The 24494-nt window shown below is 42.2% G+C and overlaps 2 protein-coding genes across 3 annotated transcripts in view; one reads left to right on the forward strand and one right to left on the reverse strand.

The window, feature by feature from the left end:
• The window catches only part of ptar1 (protein prenyltransferase alpha subunit repeat containing 1), a 42163-nt gene extending 37503 nt beyond the window's left edge, over positions 1–4660 (reverse strand). For both annotated transcript variants that reach the window (XM_072258104.1, XM_072258102.1), the window contains exons 1-2: positions 4560–4660; positions 3706–3875 (exon numbers count right to left, since the gene is read on the reverse strand). In XM_072258104.1, coding sequence (XP_072114205.1) covers positions 3706–3875; positions 4560–4645 — 256 coding nt within the window. In that variant the 5' untranslated portion in view covers positions 4646–4660. The remainder of the gene's footprint in view (positions 1–3705; positions 3876–4559) is intronic.
• A 14015-nt stretch (positions 4661–18675) lies between these two features.
• The window catches only part of LOC140197254 (cilia- and flagella-associated protein 95-like), a 42543-nt gene continuing 36724 nt past the window's right edge, over positions 18676–24494 (forward strand). The window contains exons 1-2 of the mRNA XM_072257175.1: positions 18676–20259; positions 22694–22808. Of these exons, the coding sequence (XP_072113276.1) occupies positions 20165–20259; positions 22694–22808 (210 nt within the window). The 5' untranslated portion in view covers positions 18676–20164. The remainder of the gene's footprint in view (positions 20260–22693; positions 22809–24494) is intronic.

Raw genomic sequence — 24494 nt, forward strand, 5'->3', positions numbered from 1 at the left:
TTTTGGGCTCTTTATTTTAGAAAAGGATATACTGACATTGGAGAGGGTTCAAAAGATTCACAAGAATGATTCCAGGAATGAAAGGGTTACTGTACGAGGAATATCAGGCAGCTTTTGGGCTGTATTCCCTAGAGTTCAGGAGAATGAGGGGGAGATCTCATAGAAACATTCCAAATGTTACAAGGCCTGAACAGATTAGATATGGTAAAGTAATTTCCAATGGTAGGGGAGTCTAGGACAAGAGGGCATGACTTCAGGATTGAAGGACGTCCATTTAGAACTAAGGTGTGGAGACATTACTTTAGTCAGAGGGTGGTAAATGTGTGGAATTTGTTGCCATGAGCGGCTGTGGAGGCTAAGCCATTGGGTACATTTAAGGCAGAGAGAGATAGGTTCTTGATTAGCCAGGCCATCAAAGGGTATGGGGAGAAGGCAGGGGAGTGGGGATGACTGGAAGAATTGGATCAGGCCATGATTGAATGGTGGAGCAGACTCAATGGGTCGAATGGCCTGCTTCTGCTGCTATATCTTATGGTGTTATGGATCGGTACATGGCTTAGAGGGATATGGGCTGAATGCAAGAAATTGGGACTAGCCAGATGGGTAATGAAACGTTGACTGTTTACTCTTTTGCTGCCTGACCTGCTGAGTTCCTCCAGCATTTTGCGCGTGTTCCTTTGGATGAGTATCATAGTTGGCATAGACTCATTAGGTTAAAGGGTGTGTATCCATGTTGTGTGACACTGACTCCAAAACCTTAACCATCTCACCCCTAAGTACCTTTGGTGGTGCAGCACATCCTCAATACTGCACTGTATGGCTGCAGTGACTGATGGAGTGGGTGATTGTTTTGGAAGTAGAACGAGAAGGAATCACAAAGCAGAGGATTTAGGATTTGAACACAATCTGCAGCTCAGACGTGAGAATACTAATCACTTATGTTTGGAGCGTTTTAAAGCAGGTAGTTCTGCTGCCTCACAGTTCCAGAGATCTAGCTTTGATCCCGATCGTAACTGCACTGTGTGTAGAAATTACACTTCTGTTGTGACCATATGGGCTTCGCCATGCTCTCCCACCTTTCAAAGAAACATTGGTTGGTAAGTTAATTGGGTACAGTGAATTATCTAGTGTAGCTGGCTGGCAGGATTATCAAGGTGATATTGATGTGCCTGAGAAAGAAAATAGATCAAAGAGAAATAAATAGAATGCCTTCAAGATCTGGTGAAGATGCAAATAGGTTGAATTCAGTCAGAGAATATTGAGAAACACAAGGCATATGTTAATTTATTGCAGGAGGAGGAGGTGAAGTAGAAATTGGTGCAATATTAGAGAGGCGTTTTAATTTAAAAAAAACAAACAGGCAGGAGTCATCAGACCACACAATATTCTTGGTAACTGCTTGCTCCTTAAAGGCAAGATATTAATTAGAATAAAGCAGCTACCAACAGTATAACCTCTATCAAATGTTAAGCCAGGAACAAATCTCCCTTACTTAAATGACTCCTGATGACATCAGAGGCACAAGTGAACATAATTAACACTGGAATTTCTGGATACCGGACATGTCATAAACAGCTGCTCCTTTCATGAACTTCAACAGAGTAAGGTGAGCTCATTCTATTTAATAAAAGTTAATTGTCCTCAAAAGAATTCTGTAAAATTGTTGCTTAATAAACCAGAATAGAAAATATTTATTATCTAACAACCTCTCACAAGAGGCTTCATAAAATTAACTTTTCCTTTACAACTGGAGGGATTTGCTAATTGTATATGTAGATATTAACAAAAAATATTGTATAAAATACAAATGGGAACACCACTGGCTAATAGAAGCAACTTAAAATAGGACTGTTATTGAGACACAATGGCTTGCCCTCTCACCTACTGAACTAGAAGGTTATAGGTTCAAGTATCCCTCTCGGCTAACATTTCATTGCAATAGCAAGGGAGACAGCACTGCCCGAGGTCCTATCTTTCAGGTGAACCTTTGAGCAGGTTGATGTTTAATCAGATGGATTAAACTCTTTCAAAAAAAACTTATTTTGAAAGAGTCCGAAAGATTATGTGGTATCCTGACCAACATTTATTCCTCAGTTGACATTACTAAAACAAATAATCTGCTCATTACCTTTTGTGGGAACTTTGTGTGTGTGAACTGGCTACCACGTTCCTACATTATAACCAGCACATCACTGAAACTGCCAACAAGCCATTTACAAAGAAACGACAGTCCACCTTTTCATTAGCTTTCCCCAAGTTCTTAATACCAGCACGTTCATAAGTACTACTGCTATCACAAATGCTGAACAAATCACTATTTTCCTCAGGAGATGAGCAGAAAATCTGAAGGGTGATTTGGCCCACATGAAAAACCATGAATCTCATGGGTTTGGAACAGGAGTCCCAACCTAGGGTGCACAGACCCCCCTTGCTTATTGGTACTGGTTCAAGGCACAAAAAAGTAAGGAGCTCCTTCTCTGGAATGACAGTGATGGATATATGGAATTTGATGAAAAGGAAAGCACAATAGCAGTCTGGAAACAGAATGAGGGTAAAGAGTCATGGCAGATTAACCAAAAGCTTGGAAAATGCAATAAAACTGACCTACTCACGTATAGACAGTAGAACCAATAGCCCAAGATAAATGATAGTGACGCACACCATCTATTACTGGGCAGTCAATCACCTCTATACTACCCTCTGCTCCCAGACCTGGAGAGGATGCGGACCCAGGAATATCAGGGAAAATTTCAATCTTTTCTTCTCTCTCTGCAACTGCCTACAGCCCCATAAAATTACAGCGCCTCGCTGTTCCAATTATGGTCACCTCAGCACAGGTTTTCGTAAATAAAACAGCAGAGGCGTTTGAAATTTAAGGGAAACTGTAACAACGCCTTTATTGTCAACCAAACGCAGGGCACAAAGTATGGTAAAAACTTTCCGTCATTATGTCAGATCAGCCTCAAAGTGAACCCCAACTCAATGTCGGTGGTTGCAAATTATGTCTTATATTTCTGCCCATTCGATCTCTTCTTGCCCTTTAATTGTTGAAAATCACAATACTCTTGCTCATTCCAGGACTTTTCAATTGTTTCATCTATGGGAGGTATCAACCTTACATAGCCAAAAATCTCATTCCCAGAGGGTGTGCATATAGGTGAAGCCACTGCATTTTAAAGAGGACACGAGGAGCAAAATATCAGTTTTTTTAAAAAACAGTCATTTACTTCTGGTACACAGCGCCCAAAGGGGTGGAGGCAAACGATTATTATTTTGAAGCATTGAGAGACACAATGCTTCAAAAAGATGCACTCCTAATGAAGGGAAATAGATTAGTATACATGGGCAAAAGGTCAGCATAGACATAATGAGTCAAAGGATTCATTTCTGTGCTGTACAACTCTATGACATCACTAATTCCCACCCTAACTTTTGGAATTCCCTCCAAAAATCCCTCCTCTCACCTCTCCTTTACCCCTTCCACATCAACCGCACTTTGCCGTCTATTCTCTGGTTATCACATTTTGTTTGAAAGTGTGCTCGTGAAAGATCTTGCCCAGTTATACTATATTAAAGGGATTAGACAACCTCAAACAGTTGCTATCCTACACTACACAAATTACATCAGGCAGTTCAAAAAAAATTGTTTTACTCTTTGATGGTCACATCTAGTTCAACACTTAATACAGAATATCCGACACTTACCATCCCTGTCCAACCACAGCTTTCTCTGCCGGTAGAGAACAAGTTTACTATGAATGAAGGGCAAGAGTAGTTTAACGCACCAGCTTTCTAGACCAAGTTTATTTTCCACCAGTACTACTGGACTCCGGTTGCACCTGGCTTCAAGACATGGAATCAATCCAATCTCATCACTGAAAAAGAAAACACAGGAGAAAGCAAGTTACACCACCTTCACACTGGAGCCAATCTTCTGCATGCAGTTCCTCATTGGAGATTTTGGCGTTCTGCAAGTATTTACACCCACTGCAAATTAAAATACCACCTATCAGCAATGGATCAATACGCCAACAGAAGTAAATACCAGCAGTAGGCCAACACACACACAACATACATCTATAACCTCCAATTTGCAGGAATGCAGCCGCTATTAAATCTGAACGGCAGGCAAAGCCGCAGAATTCCTCAACATAAATGAAAACAGACGGACACCAGGATAACAAGAGATCATTTTCTCTTATCCGTGGCCTCACAAGGAAGCTGGTTCGTGCACGGACGAGCTGCGACTGTCTTTAAACCGACAATTAAATGCAATTTTTGAAATCCACCCCCCTCCACCGCCCCGCTCGGTATTAACAGATTAAATTCTTTCGAACAACCCAACTTCTGCTCAATTTCTTCTCCCAAAGGCATGCTCCGCCCTTGTCCTCTTTAGATTAACCTCCAACTCTTCCTTCCAACAACAGTCTCTCTCCCCCCCCCCCAAAAAAAAATCCCATCCTTTTAATTTGCTGCGCTGATTCCGGCCGGTTTTGGGCGGTGCCTGGCCTGGTCGGGTTTGCGGGGAATAGGCTGTGGCTACCTCTGCCGTTCCTTACATGTTGGGGTTCCTCCTAAAAGCGTTGGCAATGTCTTTGACAACCCTTTGAACCAAAAACTTCACCTCCTCTTCCGACTCTGCCATCTTCCTCACTCCCCTCGCCGCCAGCACTACTTCCGGGGCAAGCCAGGGAGGGGAGAAATGCACGTTACTTTTTAAAAGGACATGCACACGCTCGGCGCAGCAACCTCACGACAGCCCGGGAGCAGACGGGGGAAATCACTGGGCAGCGGGGGCAACAGCGAGATGCCGCCTGCAAACATTCCCCACCCATTCTAGTCTCTGCAAAACGTGCAACACTAATAGCTCTTTTGCTTATCAGCGCCCTATGCACCGCAACACTATTCTTGAAAAAGGGTGCATAGTATCGGCTGCCTAATTTATGTACGCATGCAATACCACAGCCCACTTTAAAAAAGAAGAGCGAAAGGATTTTATTAGTGCTCTTCAGCCTATCTAGCTGTACCTCTTGCTAAAAGATGTTTGTAATTTCATTGGAAGGGGGTAGAAGTGCAACTAATTAGATTTATTCCCTCCCCACCCCAAAACTAGGAATGTATTTATTAGCTGCTTTATTCACTGTAGTGTAGTTGATGAGAACAAGCCACCATTGGAAGGGGCCCTTAAGCATCTTTATTATAAAATCCACTCCCCAGAATACAAGAAATTATAGGCCATTCAGCTCCTTGTCCTTTCTCTGGAATTTAATCTGTTACCTCCTAATTATTTTCCTGCACTATCCTCATATACAATTATTCTATACTTAAACATCTATTGATCACAAATTTTGATATGGGCAGTGACTGAATCCCTCCACAGCCCTCTTGGATGAAAAACTCAGGTGTTAAGAGTGTGGGAATGTATCAAATTCAATTCTATCCATTTCAATGAGCTCAACTCTCATTCTTCTAAATTAAGAGGGTACCCAGCCAGTCTGTTTAATCATCCCTCAAACAACCAATTTACCATCCCAGGAATTAATCTCATAACTGCCATTGCAGTCCTCTGGTGAACATAAGACTTCTGTGCATGGGAGACTAGCATTATGTATAATATTGCAGATAAGGCATCACCAACTTTCTACATCATTGGAGAAAGAGATATTTACTCTTGTACTGAAAACCTCTTGCAATAAAAATCAAGATGCCATTTGCCTTAATGGCTCACTGAACCTCCTTGCCAACTATCAGTGACTGATGCAAAAATTGAACTCATAGTATTCACAACACATGAGCAGACTCTTCAGCCTACAATATCAGCAGTGCTGATCATCCAATCTCTTCATGTTCATGTGTCTGTTAAATTCCTCTTAAACGCCACTCTAGTGTTTGCTTCTACACCACCAGTAGTTTTGAGGCACCCACCACTCTCTGTGTAAAAAGGGTGCCCTGCGCATTTCCCTTGAGATTTCCCCCTCCCATCTTTAAGTTATGCTCTCTTGTATTTGACATTGCTACCTTGGGAAAGAGAGTGATTGCTGTGCCTATATTTTTATAAACATCTATTAGATCCCTCCAAAGTTGAATATGAACACCTTTCATATTCTCACTATATAAAAGATGCACTCCTTTTTCCACTTTTCTTGACAAAATATAAGACCTCATATTTTCCCACATTATATTCCATCTGCCTTGTGTTCACCTGTTCACGAAACCTGTCTATACCCTGTGAAGCCTATATCAGTCCATAATGCCACTTGGTATCGTATTGTCCTCAAAAGTGTACGTATATGTTGCACTTGGCATGATTATATGGATGATTGATTTAGAATGCCAACAGTTAGCCCCCCAAACCTGGGTACAGTGGGGACACAAGAGACTACAGATGCTGGAATATGGAGCAAACAACAGACTACTGCATGAACTCAGCAGATCAGGCAGTATGCACTTTGAATCTTTAAATGTATAGAGTTGATGTTTGAAGTCCAGATCCTTCACCAGAACTAGTCAATCCAAAACCAATCCTTCCTGCATTCCCAAACTGTACAGAACACTTTTATTCCTACTCTCTGTTTTCTATCAGCCACAATCTGCATGAGCATTTTACCTCCAATATTATACACTTTAACCTTGTTTAATAATCTCCTGGTCCTTTATCAAAAGCCCCTCTGAAAGACAAAGTGAATCTCAAAAATTCAGACTGATTTGTGAAATTCCCTTTTATATTTACTTTCTTCATTACAATAAAGTTGACCATTCAGCTCAAAGGAGCATTCCTTTCAGTCCCATTCCCGAAACAGCAAATCCACTGGTGCCATGTCCTCTCTCCCATTTCCCTAAAGTCTGCTACTTACTCTCCCTCACATGTCAATCAAACGACCTTTGGCCCTTTTGCCACCTATCTACAATAAAGGATAGCTTACCACAGACAATTAATCCGCCAGCAAAAATTTAGGATGTGGGAGGAAACTGGAGCACCCAGTGGAACCCCACATTGCCATGGGTACAACATACAATCTCCACATAGGCAGCACTGATGATGACTGTTGCCCAAAGCTACTGTTGTTTTCCAAATGCCTTATACAATTCTTCTAACAAAGAGCTCCGGCATCTTAATTACTATTGGCATCAGACCTTTTTTTTACTAAATGCAATCGTGTACAATAGCCAGATCACAAATGCTGATCAAGTCAACTAGTTCCCAAAGAGAACTCTGAAATGCCAATCAGATGGTTCACTGCTGCTCAACGATAGAACACAAAAAAATCATATGTACAATTAAGAAACATTAAAAAATAGTAGAAATACTGGAGTCATGATGATCATGATGAAGTCTGCTGGAGAGAGACATTTATACACATGCTGTCCTCCATAATTCAAAGAGATTGAAGGATAAGGTTGCAGGGTGACAAAACGTGGCAGGAGCACTTGGAACTAAAAACTAATCCCTACCGGGAGAAAACAGTACCTGTTCTTTCCGCACTGTTCTCCAGCAGTTTAAGGACGAAGTCCAGCCGGAACATAACTCACAAGTGCTCTTGAAAGTCAGGTATTAACCCTACCTATCTGGTTACTTACTGGTTTGTCGTGCTTATGTTGTACATAGAAACATAGAAAACCTACAACACAATACAGGCCCTTCTGCCCCAATCCTATGCTGAACATGTACTTACTTTAGAAATTCCCTAGGGTTACCCATAGCCCTCTATTTTTCTAAGGTCCATGTACCTATCCAGGAGTCTCTTAAAAAACCCTTTTGTATCTGCCTCCACCACCATTGCCAGCAGCCCATTCCATGCACTCACCACTCTGCGTAAAAAACATACCCCTGACATCTCCTCTGTACCTACTTCCAAGCACCTTAAAACTGTGCTTTCTCGTGTTAGCCATTGCAGCCCTGGGAAAAAGCCTCTGGCTGTCCACACGATCAATGCCTCTCTCCTCATCTTATACACCTCTATCAGGTCACCTCTCATCCTCCGATGCTCCAAGGAGAAAAGGTCGAGTTCACTCAACCTAGTCTCATAAGGCATCTCCCCAATCCAGGCAACATCCTTGTAAGTCTCCTCTGCACCCTTTCTATAGTTTCCACATCCTTCCTATTGTGAGGTGACCAGAACTGAGTACAATACTCCAAGTGGGGTCTGACCAGGGTCCTATATAGCTGTAACATTACCTCTTGGCTCTTAAACTCAATCCCATGGTTGATGGAGGCCAATACACTGTATGCCTTCTTAACCACAGAGTCGACTTGTGCAGCAGCTTTGGGTGTCCTATGGACCCGGACCCCAAGATCCCTCTGATACTCCACACTGCCAAGAATCTTACCATTAATACTATATTCTGCCATCATATTTGACCTACCAAAATGAACCACCTTTGCACTTATCTGGGTTGAACTCCATCTGCCACTTCTCAGCCCAGTTTTGCATTCTATCAATGTGCCACTGTAACCTCTGACAGCCCTCCGCACTATCCACAACACCCCAAACTAGTGGTCACCAACCTTTTTAAGCCCAAGATCCCCTACCTCGACCTCAGTGAAAGGCAAGATCTACCTACTAAATCGTTTAGAGAAAAAACAGCTCAGATTGTGCTTCCAATTTGAGGCCCTTCATTTGGGCGAATTGTATTTGAATTACACAAAATACTTTTGTCAAACTTTCAAATTAATTCAAACAAGAAAACACTGTAACTAGCATATCAAACAGGCCATAGCTGTCTTTCTTTAAGAATATTACAATACTTCACACCTTTAATTCTAAGTTTCATTATTTAATTTTATTTCAACACAAAAAATAAATATATAAATATTGACTGTTGCACTCAGTGTGATGGCTGGGGCTGAATACTTTCTGCTAGTTCCCTGAAATTTGGCTCATAACTACAGACAGCCAGTCTGAGACAGTCTGTGAGGTGTAGGGTTGCCAACTGTCCCGTATTCCCCCCCCCCCCCGCTAAGGTAGAACGTTCCTATGAAACCATTCGTGCCGAAATGCTTTACGTCGAAGAAGCAATTTATATGGAAAAAAATTTTGAGCATTCCCAGACCCAAAAAAATAACCTACCAAATCATACCAAATAACACATAAAACCTAAAATAATATTAATATATAGTAAAAGCAGGAATGATATGATAAATACACAGCCTATATAAAGTAGAAATAATGAAGATTAAGCCAAAACCGATTCGTGGTGTAAAAAAATCGGCACATACGCACATGCGCACATAGGTGCCCACTCAAGGCTTCATGGTCATGGTAGTCTTTCTCGGGGTAAACACAAATGTTCCGAGATTTGACAGCTACTTTTGTCCGTTATTTGGGAATGAGAAAGTTGGCAACCCTAGTGAGGTGTCTGTCAGTAAGTCAGCTCCTGTACTTAGATTTAATAATTTTCATCTGTGAAAATGTAGTTTCACATAGATAAGTTGACCAGAAGTAGGCACTGACTTTTAGTGCTATAAAACTAACGCACACACCGTGCATTGCAAAGCCCCATCAGTAGTAATTGCCACCTGTTTATGAATGGGGATGCCATTTTCACGGACATATTTTTTAAAACTCATTGTAAATATCCTCACCTCTCGTTCTTTCCTTTAATTGCAAAAGAGTGAGGAAGTCCTCCTTTGTTGTAAAATCCTGGAAAACCATTCTGACAAATACAACAAGCTGAGCTGTTTGCATTACATCCAGGGATTCATCAAACTGTAGTGAAAAATACTCACGTCTTCTGACGGTGACTCTACCCTCCTTGTCGCTGCTGCAGGGCCAAGCGGTGTATTATGTATTGCGGTTGTGATGCTGTTTTTGTTTTTAAAGTCATTAAAAACAGTCTCTGCAGTAATGACCATTGCTTCCTTGATTAAATCGCCACCTGTAAAAGGCTTCTTGTGTTTAGCCAAAAGGTGAGTTACACGAAATGATGCTTCAATAGCAGTCTTATTTTGAGCAGCATGTTTTGTGGAAAATGATTGTTGGGCCTTCAACCCCAATTTCAGCTGAACTTTCCTGGCACAAATTGTGCTCTTTGGGGGGGGGGGGGGTAGGTGTCTTTAAATTCCTGGTGGTTGGTGTTGTGGTGCTGCTCCAGATTCCCTCTTTTAGTCAGTGCTTATGTTTGGTAGCACAACATACATACGCACTTGTCTTTCACCAAGGTAAATAGAAATTCCTCTTCCCATTCTGGATGGAATTTGTATGTTTTCGCCTTCTTTCGTGGAGCCTCTACTATGCTATCAGGATATCACGATCGATTGCCAATTGTGTCGCTTCTGATCTGAGCCGACATTCACGTGCTGGGCAGCACCTAATTAGTTAGCTGGTTTATTTCGGCTTTCTTTTCTTAAAAATGTGCTGTGTGCATCCCGACTACCGCTGCACCCCTGTACGCTTCGCGGCCCGGAGGTTGGGGACACTGCCGTATATTGATGTTTGCGACAGTCTGTACTCTTACCTAATCTGATTGGTCACTTTGATGCAGCACAAGCTACGCTGAAAACGCGGTGCATGGTGGGGGAACTACACACATGCGCTCTGGGCAGAAAGAACGGAACTAAACCCCCGCAACCCGGAAACAATCTCTCTTTACAAACAGCTTTTTAGTGAAAATATTGTTATATTACCATTATCCTAAATAGTATTATTTACTTTTATAATGCTCACGTTACAACAGTGTTTGGGTATTTATTTTTGAGTTTTCTTCAGGGTCTACTGGGAAAGTCTCAAAGATCGACGGGTTGGCGACCCTTACCCCAAACCTTTACGTCATCAGCAAATTTACTAACCCATCCCTGCACTTCCTCATCCAGTTCATTTATAAAAATGGTGAAGAGAATGGGTGCCAGAACAGATCCCTGAGGCACACCACTGGTCACTGACCTCCATGATCCGTCTACAACCACTCTTTGCCTTCTGTGAGCAAGCCAATTCCGGATCCACAAAACAAGGTTCCCTTGGATCCCATGCCTCCTTACTTTCTCAATTCGTCTTGTATGGGGTACCTTATCAAATGCCTTGCTGAAATCCATATATACTACATCTACTGCTCTACTTTTATCAATGTTTTTAGTCACATCCTCACAAAATTCAATCAGGCTCATAAGGCATGACCTGCCTTTCACAAAGCCATGCTGACTATTCCTAATCATATTATGCCTCTCCAAATATTCATAAATCCTGCCTCTCAGGATCTTCTCCATCAACTTACCAACCACTGAAGTAAGAGTCACTGGTCTATAATTTCCTGGGCTATCTCTACTCCCTTTCTTGAATAAAGGAACAACATCCACAACCCTCCAATCCTCCAGAACCTGTCCTGTCCCCATTGATGATGCAAAGATCATTGCCAGAGGCTCAGCAACCTCCTCCCTTGCCTCCCACTGTAGCCTGAGGTACGTCTTATCCGGTCCCGGAGACTTATCCAACTTGAAGCTTTCCAAAAGCTCCAGTACATCCTCTTTCTTAATGTCCATATGCTCAAGCTTTTCAATCTGCTGTAAGTCATCGCTGCAATTGCCAAGGTCCTTTTCTGTAGTGAGTACTGAAGCAAAGCCAAAGTCCTTTTCTGTAGTGAGTACTGAAGCAAAGCCAAGGTCCTTTTCCGTAGTGAGTACTGAAGCAAAGGACCTCTCCTTCCTTTCTTAAACAATGTCAGTAAGACCAAGGAGCTGATTATTATTTTCAGGAGAAAGAAACCAGAGATTCATGAGCCAGTCCTCATCGGGGGGGGGGGGGGCAGCCCGAGGTAGAGACGGTCAGCAACTTTAAATTCCTAGGTATTATCATTTCAGAGTAGCTGTCCTGTGTAAGTACAATTATGAAAAAAGCACGGCTGTGCCTCTATTTCCTTCAATGTTTGTGAAGATTCAGCACGACATCTAAAACTTTGACAAACTTCTATAGATGTGTGGTGAAGAGTGTGTTGACTGGCTGCATCACAGCCTGGTTTGGAAACACTAATGTCCTTGAACAGAAAATCCCACAAAAAGTGGTTAATGTGGCCCAGTCCATCACAGCTGAAACCCTCCCAACCATTGAGCACATCTACGCAGAGCACTGTTGCAGGAAAACAGCCTTCATCAACAAAGACCCCCACCACCCAGACCATGCTCACTTCTCACTACTTCCATTAGGAAGCAGGTACAGGAGCTTCAGGACTCACACCACCAGGTTCAGGAACAGTTATTAGCCCTCAGCCATCAGGTTCTTGAACCAGAGGAGCTAACTTCACTCAATTTCACTTGCCCCATCACTGAATGGTTCCCCACAGCCTATGGATGCATTTTCAAGGACTCTTCATCTCATGTTCTCAAAATTTATTAGTATTATTTTTCTCTTTTGTATTTGCACGGTTTGTTGTTTGAAATATTGTGGAATATTGGTAGCTCATGTTGGTTATTTGGAAATTTGTTTGGTTGCTGAGCCTGACAAAATGTTTGCAGATGTTTCAGCTGCAAACGAGAAGCCATCACCATTGTGTAGATGTGGGGTTGTCTCCTCAGAATGCCGGCTTATATACTCCTCCAGTGTCCGAATGGATATTGATTAGGTGTTGTGATCTGGCTGGCTGGTTTGAAACATTGTAAACAGTTTAGCTGTGGAAGATTCTGATTGGCTAGCTTCAAGGGAGGTTCATTGAAGTATTTGCTTCACCATCCAGATCCCGAAATTACTGGTGATTCGTTGATTGTTGACATCATTGTTTCTCTTTTCTCCATAAAGGTTTACAATCTGCATCTATGTCGATGTGTTTGTTGATGGATCCTCCTGCAGAGTACCACGCTTTGAGAAATTCTCATTCTTTTCTTGTTCTTGTTTGAGTCAGGACTCTTGCTATCATCCATTGAAATGGTGTCCTTCTTTGTCTTCATGAACTGATACAAACACATCAACATAGAACAGTGAAGTTACATAAGGACTTTGTAAATCAGAGGGAAGATTAATAATTAATGGGAAAAGAATAATAATTAAAACTCCAAATTATATCTGAAGTAGTCTTTAGGCAGTGGACATTGATACGTACAAACCTACTCAGAGATTTCATTTCCTGGAATTACTGAATGATAAACCATAGAAAGTGGGCATTCACCCACTGTATTTGCACTTATATTTTGAAAGAGCATGTACTGATTTCCCCTTACTAGCCTGTATACTGCTCCTCATGAAGAAAGTGCTGAACGTTCCCATTTCTTACAGGGTCAAATGGAAATTAAGATACATTTGTATTTTATTTTTTATAATAGATTTTATACTTTTTTCGGTTCACCCCAGAATGCTTTACACCCAATGAATTTTTTTCTGTTGTGTCTTCACCATTGTAATATCTGAATTACTGCAACTACTTTGCACATAGCATGCTCTGACAATTAAGAGCTAATAACCAAACAGAACTTAAAATAGAAACAAATTCACCCCCCTCTGGTGCTCGTCTCCCCTTTTTTTCCTTCCACGGCCTTCTGTCCTCTCCTATTAGATTCCCCCTTCTCCTGCCCTGTATCTCTTTCACCAATCAACTTCTCAGCTCTTTACTTCACCCCTGCCACTCCCGGTTTCGCCTATCACCTTGTGTTTCTCCCTGCCCTCCCTCCACCTTTTAACTCTACTCCTCATCCAATCCTGCTGAAGGGTCTCAGCCCGAAACGTCGACTGTACTTTTTTCCATAGATGCTGCCCGGCCAACCGAGTTCCCCCAGCATTTTGTGTGTTCTATACTCTTCTTTTTTCTAGCATCTGTAGGTTTTCTCTTGTTTGTCATAACCAAATAGATGTTGATTGAGGGATAATTATTGGCTGGGGCTACTTTTTGTCAAATTAGTTCCCATGGGATCTCTAACATTTGTTAGAAGAAGCAGAGGAAGCCTTAGAGAAGCAGTGTTGCACACTCCCTCGGTATAACACTGGAGTGTCAGGCTATCTTCTGGACTGGGACTTGAAGGAATCTTCACATATGCAGTTTGGTGGGAGGGGAATGTGCAAAATTTAAAATATGATTACATTTTCTCTGCAGCATTGCCATTTTTTTGGAGGAAGAAGGTGGATGAAAGTAGCAAAAAAAGACATAAATCAATCACTTGGCATGTGGTCAGGTGGTTAAGGCTTTGGGCTAGTGATCTGAAGGTTGTTAATTCGAGCCTCAGCTGAGGCAGCATGCGTGTCCTTGAGCAAGGCACTTAACCACACACTGCTCCTGCATGTTTATAGCCCAGTGGCGGTGGTTGGCCCAGTATGGGCAAGAAGAAGAAGAAATCAGAGGATTTGAGTGCAAAATCCACAGACCCAGTATAACACACCGAAGGCTGGCCTTTCAAAATCTACCAAATTCCATGAGGGGAATAGATGGTTGAATTAAACTGGCTGCAGGATATCAGTCCATCCTGGGATAAAGAACAGTTTCTACATTTGACCTCTACAGAAAAACGTAGTGGGGGTGCCAAGGCGCTGCAACATTTGTGGGCTACACCCAGCGCATTCTCAGACTGTGTTGGTTGTTGATGCAAAAACAACACATTTTGCTGTACGTTTGATGTACATGTGACAAATAAACGTCATCTTTAAAATAATAATTTTTTGGAATTTGATTTTCAGAATTCTGGAAAGGTTTTATAAAATCCAAGCAGCTTCTTGCAGAGTAACATTAATCACTTCAGGTGTCCTTCCGTTCCTGGCAATAGTAATGGAAGGAAATTGATTTACAGTATCGACCCCTAAGGCTGATTTATACTTGTGCGTCAAATGTAAGCCGTAGATACGGCGTAACTGTGTACCCTATGCTGTACTCTATGCCGAACCCTACACTGTAGCCTAACGTGCAACTCTCTCAAAATGTAACTACGCATCGCTGCGATGCAGACCGAACAACTGTGATTGGTCCGCTTTGTAGCATCGCATTTCCTCCTACGCTGCAATAGCTTCCCATTGGGCGACTGAAGGGCAGGGAAGGAACTCTGGCTGCAATGCTTTCCATAAAGCTTTACAGACCTCCTAAACTATGGAAGACCCTGTGCTTGACGCCAGCTTGTAGCTAGCTGCTACAGCCTGTCGACTTCCACCTGAAGCTAAAACTCGAATGGTGATTGCCAGTCTCTGAGTATACTGTGCGTACACTGATGCAAAATAAGTGGTTGGAGACGATGAACCAAATCGTCAAATCTACCTGCCGACATCCAAAAATATTTGAAATGTATTTCCTCGTCCATGTCTCTCAGTGGCCGGACAAGCACAGAAAATTTACCCTCCTTCAGTTTCAGTCGCCATTGTTTGAAGTTTGAGTTTCTTCGTGTTGCGTTTCAACACGAAGGAACTCAACACAGTGGCATAGAAACCTCACCGCCAACTAGTGTTTTGGCGGTGAATTGCAGAGAGATGCAGACACACCAATGCACAAGTATAAATGCTCACAACGGCGTAGCCCACTTGCGTAGGCTACGGTGTAAGCTAGTATGCACAAGTATAAATCAGCCTTTAGTTTTAAGTAGATGTGGCACATTTAGTCAATGAGTCAATGCATTTAATTACACAGAAGCTGAATGCACAAGCAGGCTACTTAACACAGCTGCTGTTTAGTGTCTTCTCACATTGTTCTAATTCAGCGTAAGTGCATAACCTACTCCTTCTCCCCCTTTGTTACACCTCTGATGAAACCTCCTGCCCAGCCTTCTTGTTTGTAGTGGTAACTGTGAAATTCAGTGCCCCCTGGGCATGAGGCAGAGAAAAGGGAGGAGAAAAGGGAGGAGGATTAATAGCAGGTCTCCCTGATTTCTCTGTGTTTGGGAACGCAACACATTAAATGAGGAGAAATTGAAGAGCTATAATTTTTCAGATCAAGGGACTGACCTAACTGTGGGTATGCACTCTTGCAAGAGGAGGTGAAGAGGGTATGATTGAAGATTGAGTTGATTCACTGTGCCACCTCATTTTGGGAGACCTATTAATTGTTCAATGGTTACATTACTCATATGTTAAAGTATTTATCACAATCACGAAAAAGTCTGCAGATGCTGGAAATCAAAGCAACACACTCGAAACGCTGGAGGAACTCAGCAGGTCATGCAGTATCTATAGAAATGAGTAAACAGTTGTTGTTTTGACTGACACCCTTAATCAGGATTGAGAAGAATGGGGAAGATACCAGAATAAAAAGATGGCAGGGGGGAAGAGGTTAGCTGGAAGGTGATAGGTGAAGCCAGGTGGATGGGAAAGGTCAAGGGCTGAGAAGAAATCTGATAGGAGAGGACCTTCACACCATTCACCTCAAGCAGGATTTCCTGGTGTTCAAACATTTTAATTCCCATTCCCATTCCCGTTCCTATAAGGTGTTGTTGGAGGAGCAATACCTTACACTTGGGTCTAGGTATCTTCCAACCTGTTGGCACGTACCTTGATTTCTCGAACTTCCAGTGAACAAATTCCACCCTCCCCCCCCCCCCCACTCACTTCCTCTATTCCGCACTCTGACCTTACACTGCTTGGGACCTACCTATTCCTTTCCCCTGGGTGGCTTCTTCCTTCCTTTTCTTCTCTTGTCCACTCTCCTCTCCTCTCAGATTCTTTCTTCTCCAGCCCTTGACTTTTCCCACCCATGGGAATTGGTGGGTTTATAAAAGATTTCAGATGACAGTTTGTCTCTAGAGATGGAGACAGAAATATTGAGAAAGGGGGAAAGTGTGGACCACACATCAAAGTTGCTGGTGAATGCAGCAGGCCAGGCAGCATCTCTAGGAAGAGGTACAGTCGACGTTTCAGGCTGAGACCCTTCGTCAGGACTCCTTCAGTTAGTCCTGACGAAGGGTCTCGGCCTGAAGCGTCGACTGTACCTCTTCCTAGAGATGCTGCCTGGCCTGCTGCGTTCACCAGCAACTTTGACGTGTGTTGCTTGAATTTCCAGCATCTGCAGAATTCCTGTTGTTAAGGTGTGGACCAAGTGAATTTAACGGCAGGGTGGAAGTTAGAGGCAAAGTTGATGAAATTGACACATCGACTCCTGCCTGAGGAGTAATTTGGATCCACTCCACTTGCCCACCTCTTTCACTGGCCCTTCACTCAATTGTGGAACATCTGGACAACAAAGATGCATACGCTGGGATCCCCTTCATTGACCACAGCCCAGCATTCAACACTATCATCCCCTCAAAACTCATCACTAAGCTCCAAGACTTGGGACTTGATACCTTCCTATAGAACTGGATCCTCAACTTCCTCACTTGCAGACCCCAGTCAATTTGGATTTTCAACAACATCTCCTCGACAACCACCACCAGCACAGGCGCTCCACTAGGCTGTGTGCTTAATCCCCTGCTCTGCTTGCTTTATACCTATGACTGTGTGGCTAAGCACAACTCCAATGCCATATTTAAACTTGCTGACAACACCACGGCTCTTGGACAAATCAAAGGTGGTGATGTATCAGCATATAGGAAGATCATTGAAAATCTGGTCGAATGACATCAACAACTCAACGTCGCCAGAGGTCCGTGAGCCAGTCCTCACCGATTACTCATTGTTGCTCCTGTTTCCAGCGTTTGCAGTCTTTTGTGTCTTCTTATTATGCATTTGAAATAAGTGAGCAGTCAACGCTTTGAGTCCATTCCACCAATTATCAACATTTAAAATTAAAGTCTGTCCCGAGCCTTGTGGCCCATCAAACCGGTTCTTATGCCAGCTTCTGTGGAGTGAAGCGACTGAGAGTACGAGACTCCCGCTCCCTCCCCCCTGGATAGGACGCTCTTCCTTTATTTTCAATCCCAGGGCAAGGCATGTCCTAGTAGGGACTTGATTGCTTTTTATTAAACTTCTGTAAAGGTGTCCCAGAGCCACTTTCTTAAACCATTAAAAATCAGTTTCGGGATGTACTCATTGCATTATATGGCTTTGAGTTGCACTGTTAGCATGAGCTATTTTTGACGGGAAGAACATTATCTTTCTGCAAACTATAAAAATATTACATTATATACATACCAATTGGAAAATATCATTTAAGGATAGTGTTGGCCATTGGTTGAACACCAACTTATTTATTATCATTTAACATATCTGAATATATTTGGTATGATTCAACATTTATTGAGGGAACATTACTTTTCCAGGCGATAACAAAATTGATAGATTTTCAACTGGACGATACTGTTCATCGTCAGTATTAACTATTTGATGTAAATATTTACTGTGGGAGAACATCGTTTTTCTAGATGCATCAAAACCCAATGTTAAGTAATTTTAATTTGAAAAGGTCACTTTAGGAAGATATTGGAATAAAATGATTTGCTGTTAATATATGACAGTTAAAGATACTTGATTAAATTAAACCGATGAACATTAAGTTTAGAATTTTTCTGTATAGAGAGAAGTCTGAGTTTTGGTTTTCTATGCTATCTACAACTTTAAACTTGCAGCTAACTTCCTTTGAGAAATTAGCCCGACAGCTGGTCTGCGGAGGGATTCCCGAAACGCATCATTAGTGTGTATTACACCCGCGCCCGTAGCAACGGGTTTAAAAGTTAAAGGCAATTAGCACTGGGGTTTTGCTTGATGGACGCAGCTTGAACCTTTGTTTCGTGACGTTTTCTCCTTGTGATAAAACTGTCTCCCGGCGCTGTCGTCAGTACGACGTAAAAAGGGTAGATACTCCTTCACGGTGAGAGTAAACTTCGGGGATACAGGAGTCCGCTGTTCCGGGGTGAACTGAGAGAGATACAGACAAGAATTAACTGAGAGTGAGGGAGATAGAGAAAAGAGGCATCCGAGAAAGTAGTGATAAAGGGGGGTGAGGGAGGTATAAGGAGCAACTGAGACACAAAAATCATCGGGGGCGAGGCGCAAAGGAACTGAGAAATAAGAAGGAGCCGAGCGAAATAAGAAATAAGTCTACTGGGAGAATTGGGAGTGAGACAAAAGAGAATTGAGAGAGGACTGAAAGAGGAATAAGAAAAATTGAGCGAGAGATAAGGGAGAAGGGAACAGAAAAATAAGAGGGAGAGAAAGAGAGAGGTCTATTGGGAGAATTAAGACTGAGACGGAAAAGAGATAATAGGTAATAGTGAGATCAGAGTAAAAGGTAAAACTGATATAAAGATAGAAGAGTAACGTGAGAGAGAATAAAGGACACAATTCATAGAGAGATAGAGGGACTCAACTGAGTAAAGTGGAAAACTGAGTGTCAGTGAGGAGAGGAAAGAAAACTACACAGGAATACAAGAAAACTGAGATAGGAGATAAGTGAGAAATAAGAAAGAGGAAGTCTTAACTGGGGAAGATAAGACATCTAAGAGGGGTGAAAGAGGTGAAAGCTAATTGAGTGAAATAAAAAAAGTTGAGACATAGGAAAGAACTGGGAGAGAGGAGACACCTAGGTGAGCTAGAAACTGGCGAGAGATATAGGAGACAACTGTGAGAAAGCTAGGGATAAAAGGGAAAGGAAACAGAGAGGAGAGACAACAGACACAAGGAATCATTGAGATAAATGAGAACTGAGAGGAAAAAAGAGATTGAGGAACCGAGGTACAAGAAGTAACTGCATGTTACCTGAGACAGAAATAGAGAACTAACTAAGAGACACACATCAAGTTGAGGGAAAGGGAGAATAAAACTGAGTGGGAGAACTTTGGAAGCAAGTTAGAAATGAGCCAGGAGAGAGGCAGTTAAGAGGTTAGAGAAAACGGGAAGAGAGAGTAGGAAAAATTGAGATATAAGAAAGAATACAAATAGGAAAGAAAGGCTACTGAGAGAATTATGAAGATAATCGGATTGAATATCAGAGACAGAGAACTGAGAAAGGGAGTACTAAAAATCGACAGAGGTGAATAGACATCTGTGAAATATTGAGATAATTTTAAAAAGAGCACAACAGAAAGTAATATCAAACAGATGCGAACTGAAGTTCAAACTGAAAATTGAGAGAAATAGAAATATTTGTTGAGAACGGGCAGGGAACAAATTACAGACACAGACAGCAGGATAGAGCTAGGGCTTTGAGGTAGAGAAAGTATTTTAATTGAACAACCAGGAACAGCTCGAGGAGAGGAAAGGAATGTAGTGGGAAAGAGGAGAATACACTGTGGAGCAGAGTGATCAAGTACACCAAGAGACTGATCAAGTGCGAGTGGTGTTTGAGTGTGAGCACACTGGGTGGATAAAAGGGAGAACAATCAAAAGGGAGGAGACATAAGAAAATGGATTTTGGAGACAAATTTGAGGATCATAAAGGATCTCTTGCTCTCCACTCAACTCAGAAGACATATGCCAGACCTGTGTTGGTCTGCAACTGGTATGTAATTAAACCTGAGGAAAATCTTATTAAGCCTTGAATGTTTTCAAATGTAAAGACACTAAGAATTAATCAATTGTTTTCCTGATTCAACTTTGAATGATATAGAATATGGTGGTTCTGACCTGCTGGGACTGAAGGAGCTGACCTGGAGGGGGGAGGGGAAGAGTAGGGGAGGGGAAACATATTAGTTGCATCTATAAAACAAAATGTAGAAGATGTGTTGTGTTAGAGAGAGAGAGATCAACTAGAGTGAGAGAAATGATAATAGAGTTAATGATGTTTATCTATAAATAGGATTTTCACTGTTAGCCAATAGCAAGGGTAATGCTAATGATGCTTGTGTGTACGTGGTCCAGTGAAGCTGTCAAGGATTTATATGAATAGTTAAATCAGAACATTCAAAGATGACAGTTTGTGCAAATCCATTATCTTTACAGATGTACCATCTTGTTAATTGCAAGATTGATATATTTGTGCAGAGGATATTAAACCGCAGAAAGTTATCCACTCTAGTCTGAGAGCTCTTTTAAAAATTAGCAGTGCTCACCCTCTCTGGCATTGAAAATTAACTCTTAATTTTTAAAAATGTACAATTTAAAATAAAAGTATTTTACTTCTCACTTTTGTGCCACCTCCATTTTTGAGAGAAGGAATTCTGCACATTTGTCTTGTGACATCAGCTCCTAATTCTGAACCTACTTCTCCTAGTTTGGGAAACATGGGGAGACATAACATCTGGCTGAAGTCTTCCTCATTTACATGGGCTTCCATGTGTCTCCAGTCCAACACCATTGTAAATGCAACATTATGATTAACTTTCATAAACCAAGCCGATCATCTGCTTCATATTAATTCAAAGAAGGCAGTTAATACTAACTTTGCAAACAACACCCACATCTTGAAAATAAATATAAAAGAGGGTTGCTTGTTATTGGTCTGTATCCTCTGTACCAGGCCATGATGCACTGCATCAAAACATTCTGGATATTGTCACTTATGACATCACAAGAGATTCCCAAGGCTCTTTCTTAGAACCTTTGTGATTGTCCACTTTGATACCACTTATAAATTTACCTCGGGCTACATCCACACTAGACTGGATAATTTTGAAAATGCCTGTTTGGCGTAAAAACGATAGGCGTCCGCACCAGGTGTTTTTGAAAATATCTCCATCCACATTAAACCGGGTATTTGGGCAAATCTCCTCCTACTGGGCATGTGCAGGACACATCTACAGAAAACAAGTGAAGAGGAAATTGTATACTTGGTGTATATGTGGAGGCAACCGACAGGGAGTTCATGGACAGTATGACCCGACTGACAACGAACATTGAAAAACTGACTAACTCTGTTGCAGAGGGATTTGCAATGATGAGGAATATGATAGCTCCGCCACCCCCAACAGTACTTTTCACTGCCACAATACCAGCCTCACAGCCACTACAATAGCTACACATATGGGCACACAGACCCCCTGGTGGCCCACCAACATCTTCCCCACTCCCACAGAGGTGTCACCCTGGAAACATTTCCTACAGCCATAGTCTCTTCACCGATGAAAGGGACGACAAGTTTTTTAAAACCTCCGGTTACCCCATACACACTACAATGCCCAACCGGCATTTTCAGATTTAAACACTCTGGAGAGCATTTTAGAAAAACTCCATTTTTGGGGGAGGAAAATGCCGTTTCAGTGTGGACAGAGGGTCAAATGAAGCTTCGGTTACGGATTTATCCAGTCTAGTGTGGACGTAGCCTCAGAAGAAGTACGCAGGGAATTGCGTTTGACATTTCTAGAACATCCACTCCCAGTGTCATGCTCAATTTGCAACTCCACCTCTGGGATTGCAGGAGCACTGCATGTATAAAAATGATGAAGGCATTCAGAGGGAGAGTTGATGAATATTCCTTTGGTGCCTCTGATGTAGTTCAGCTGATTCCTGCACTGCAGAGGAAGAAACCTCTTTGTAGAGAGGTGCCTGCACAAGTGAGGTCATAAGACTCACTGTGAAGCACCTCTTTACAAAATGTGCATTGTGGTATTTAAGAAAGTGAAAACAAGAGTGTGCATCAATCATTCAGCTTCTAGAGACTGCCCTAGGCATTAATAAGATTAATTTTTGTCCTCAGTATCTTTGTGGCACATTTCTAGCCATCATTACCTCCCTTACCCCATCCTGGACTATTTGTCTGGAGGGTTGACTGTTCCATGGAAGGAAAGCATTTAGATGTCAAGATGTAGAACATGTGTCAGGAAGCTAGCACATAAGCAAGATTCCACACCGAACAGTGTGAAATGAAGAGATGACCTGTCTCTGGAAAGGTTGGACGAGGAGCTAACATTGGCCCAGGCGCTTGGGGAGAATCTCCTGCTCCTCAAAATAGAGTAGAAACTGCCCTAGTGACTACCTTGATATCTTTTTCTATGTAGGTATCAGCACAGGGAGGCGGAGCCTAAAGATTATGATATAGATGCAGTACCCCAGGGAGAGCGGAAAAACTTGCTGCGCTCAACGTATAGACGCCTTTCAAGCCTTGGTGATGGAGTAAGTAATCAACCAGAAGTGATAAATCAGTAAATGGACCCATGTTTAAATTTATACTTTTACTAGAAAGTCCAAGAGCCAAAACATGAATTCGGTTGCATTTATTTGATACTTTTGGCAAAAGTTTCAAAAAAACACCTGCAGCAAATTTCTGGGTATAACTCTGCATATATAAGCTGATTGTAAATTATTTCTCTTGTTTGTGATGGTAAATAATTTTCCTTTTTGAAAAGGCTTTCAAGCTATAATGAATCTCATGTAGTTTGTTGTGTTTTGATTAGTAGTGAGGAAGCAGTTGAATTGGAATGGTGTTCTCAGCTTTTCATACTGATGGATCAGCAGATAGGTTTGTGGGTCCACACCCTATTCCACTGCTTCCCTTCACGATCCAAAGCACACCCCTCATCATTATCTCTGTACAGCAACTGTGACTAATTTGCACTGCAACAGTTTTTTTTATTCGAATTGTGTTCCTTCTTGTATAATTTGTGCTTAATTTATGCTTTTTTTCTTGTGAATGTTGTCTATTTGATGCTGCTGTAGCTAAGTTTCTCATTGCATGTGTGTTTACATGTCCTTGTGCATATGACAATAAACTCTGACTTTGACTGAAGGTTTTGCTGTGCTGTTGTATGTGCCATCTAAACTGGTAAAGTGGTTTACTATTGTCACATGTATCGAGATACAGTGAACAACTTGTCCTGAGTACAGACCAATTCATTCCAACAGTGCATTGATGTAGTAGAAGGTAAAAGAGTAACGGAATAAAATGATAGGGGAGTGAAGAGAGAATGTCCATGGTGGGTGGGATATCCTGACGAAGGGTCTCGGCCTGAAACGTCGACTGTACCTCTTCCTAGAGATGCTGCCTGGCCTGCTGCGTTCACCAGCCACTTTGATGTGTGTTATTTGATTATGTTGTCCGCTTTATCAAGTGCAGACTGAGCCCATGATGGGGAGGCTGGTTTTTGTGATGTGCTGAGCTGTCTGCAGCTTCATGGGCATACCAGCTGCCTTACCAGGGCACGATGTAACCAGAGAGAATGCTTTCTATTGTACGTCAGTTAAAAATTGGTAAGCCTCCTGAAGAAGTGGGAGCTGCTGAGTTTTCTTGACTGTAGCTTCAAAGTAGGACAGGCTTTTGGCAAGATTCACTCCAAGGAACTTGAAACTCTCAACCCTCTCAACTTCAGCACCTTTGATATGAACAGGACATATGCACAGTCCCCTTTCCTGAAGTCAATGACCAATTTTGTTTTGCCGACTCTTTGAGGTGTCTTCCTTCCTCTCAGGAGGATGCAGGGTAGAGACCTCTATTAATCGGAACAGCAAGAGCCCATTTAGTACTTGGAACCTGTTCTCTCCGATCAGTAAATGTGGCTGATCTGTAGGTTAACCAAAAGAGTCTTTGTGCACAGTGGTGCAGCAGGTAGAACTGCTGCCTGTCAGCTCCAGAACCCAGGGTCAGTCCAGATACTGGGTGCTGCTTAAGTGTGGAGATTGCATGTCCTTCCTCTGGGTGTTCCAATTTCTGACCATATCGGTCAGTTTGATTGGCCATTGCAAGTTGTCCTGACAAGGGTCTGAACTGAGTGGGTGAGGCCCATTTTGTGTCGCTGTTTGCCAGTTGTCGCGACTACCTCCTCATAACAGGCAGCCCATGGACGTGGGGGTAAGCTGTTTTCA

The sequence above is a fragment of the Mobula birostris genome, chromosome 5 (genome assembly GCF_030028105.1).
Source record: "Mobula birostris isolate sMobBir1 chromosome 5, sMobBir1.hap1, whole genome shotgun sequence".
In the NCBI taxonomy this organism is placed as follows: Eukaryota; Metazoa; Chordata; class Chondrichthyes; order Myliobatiformes; family Myliobatidae; genus Mobula; species Mobula birostris.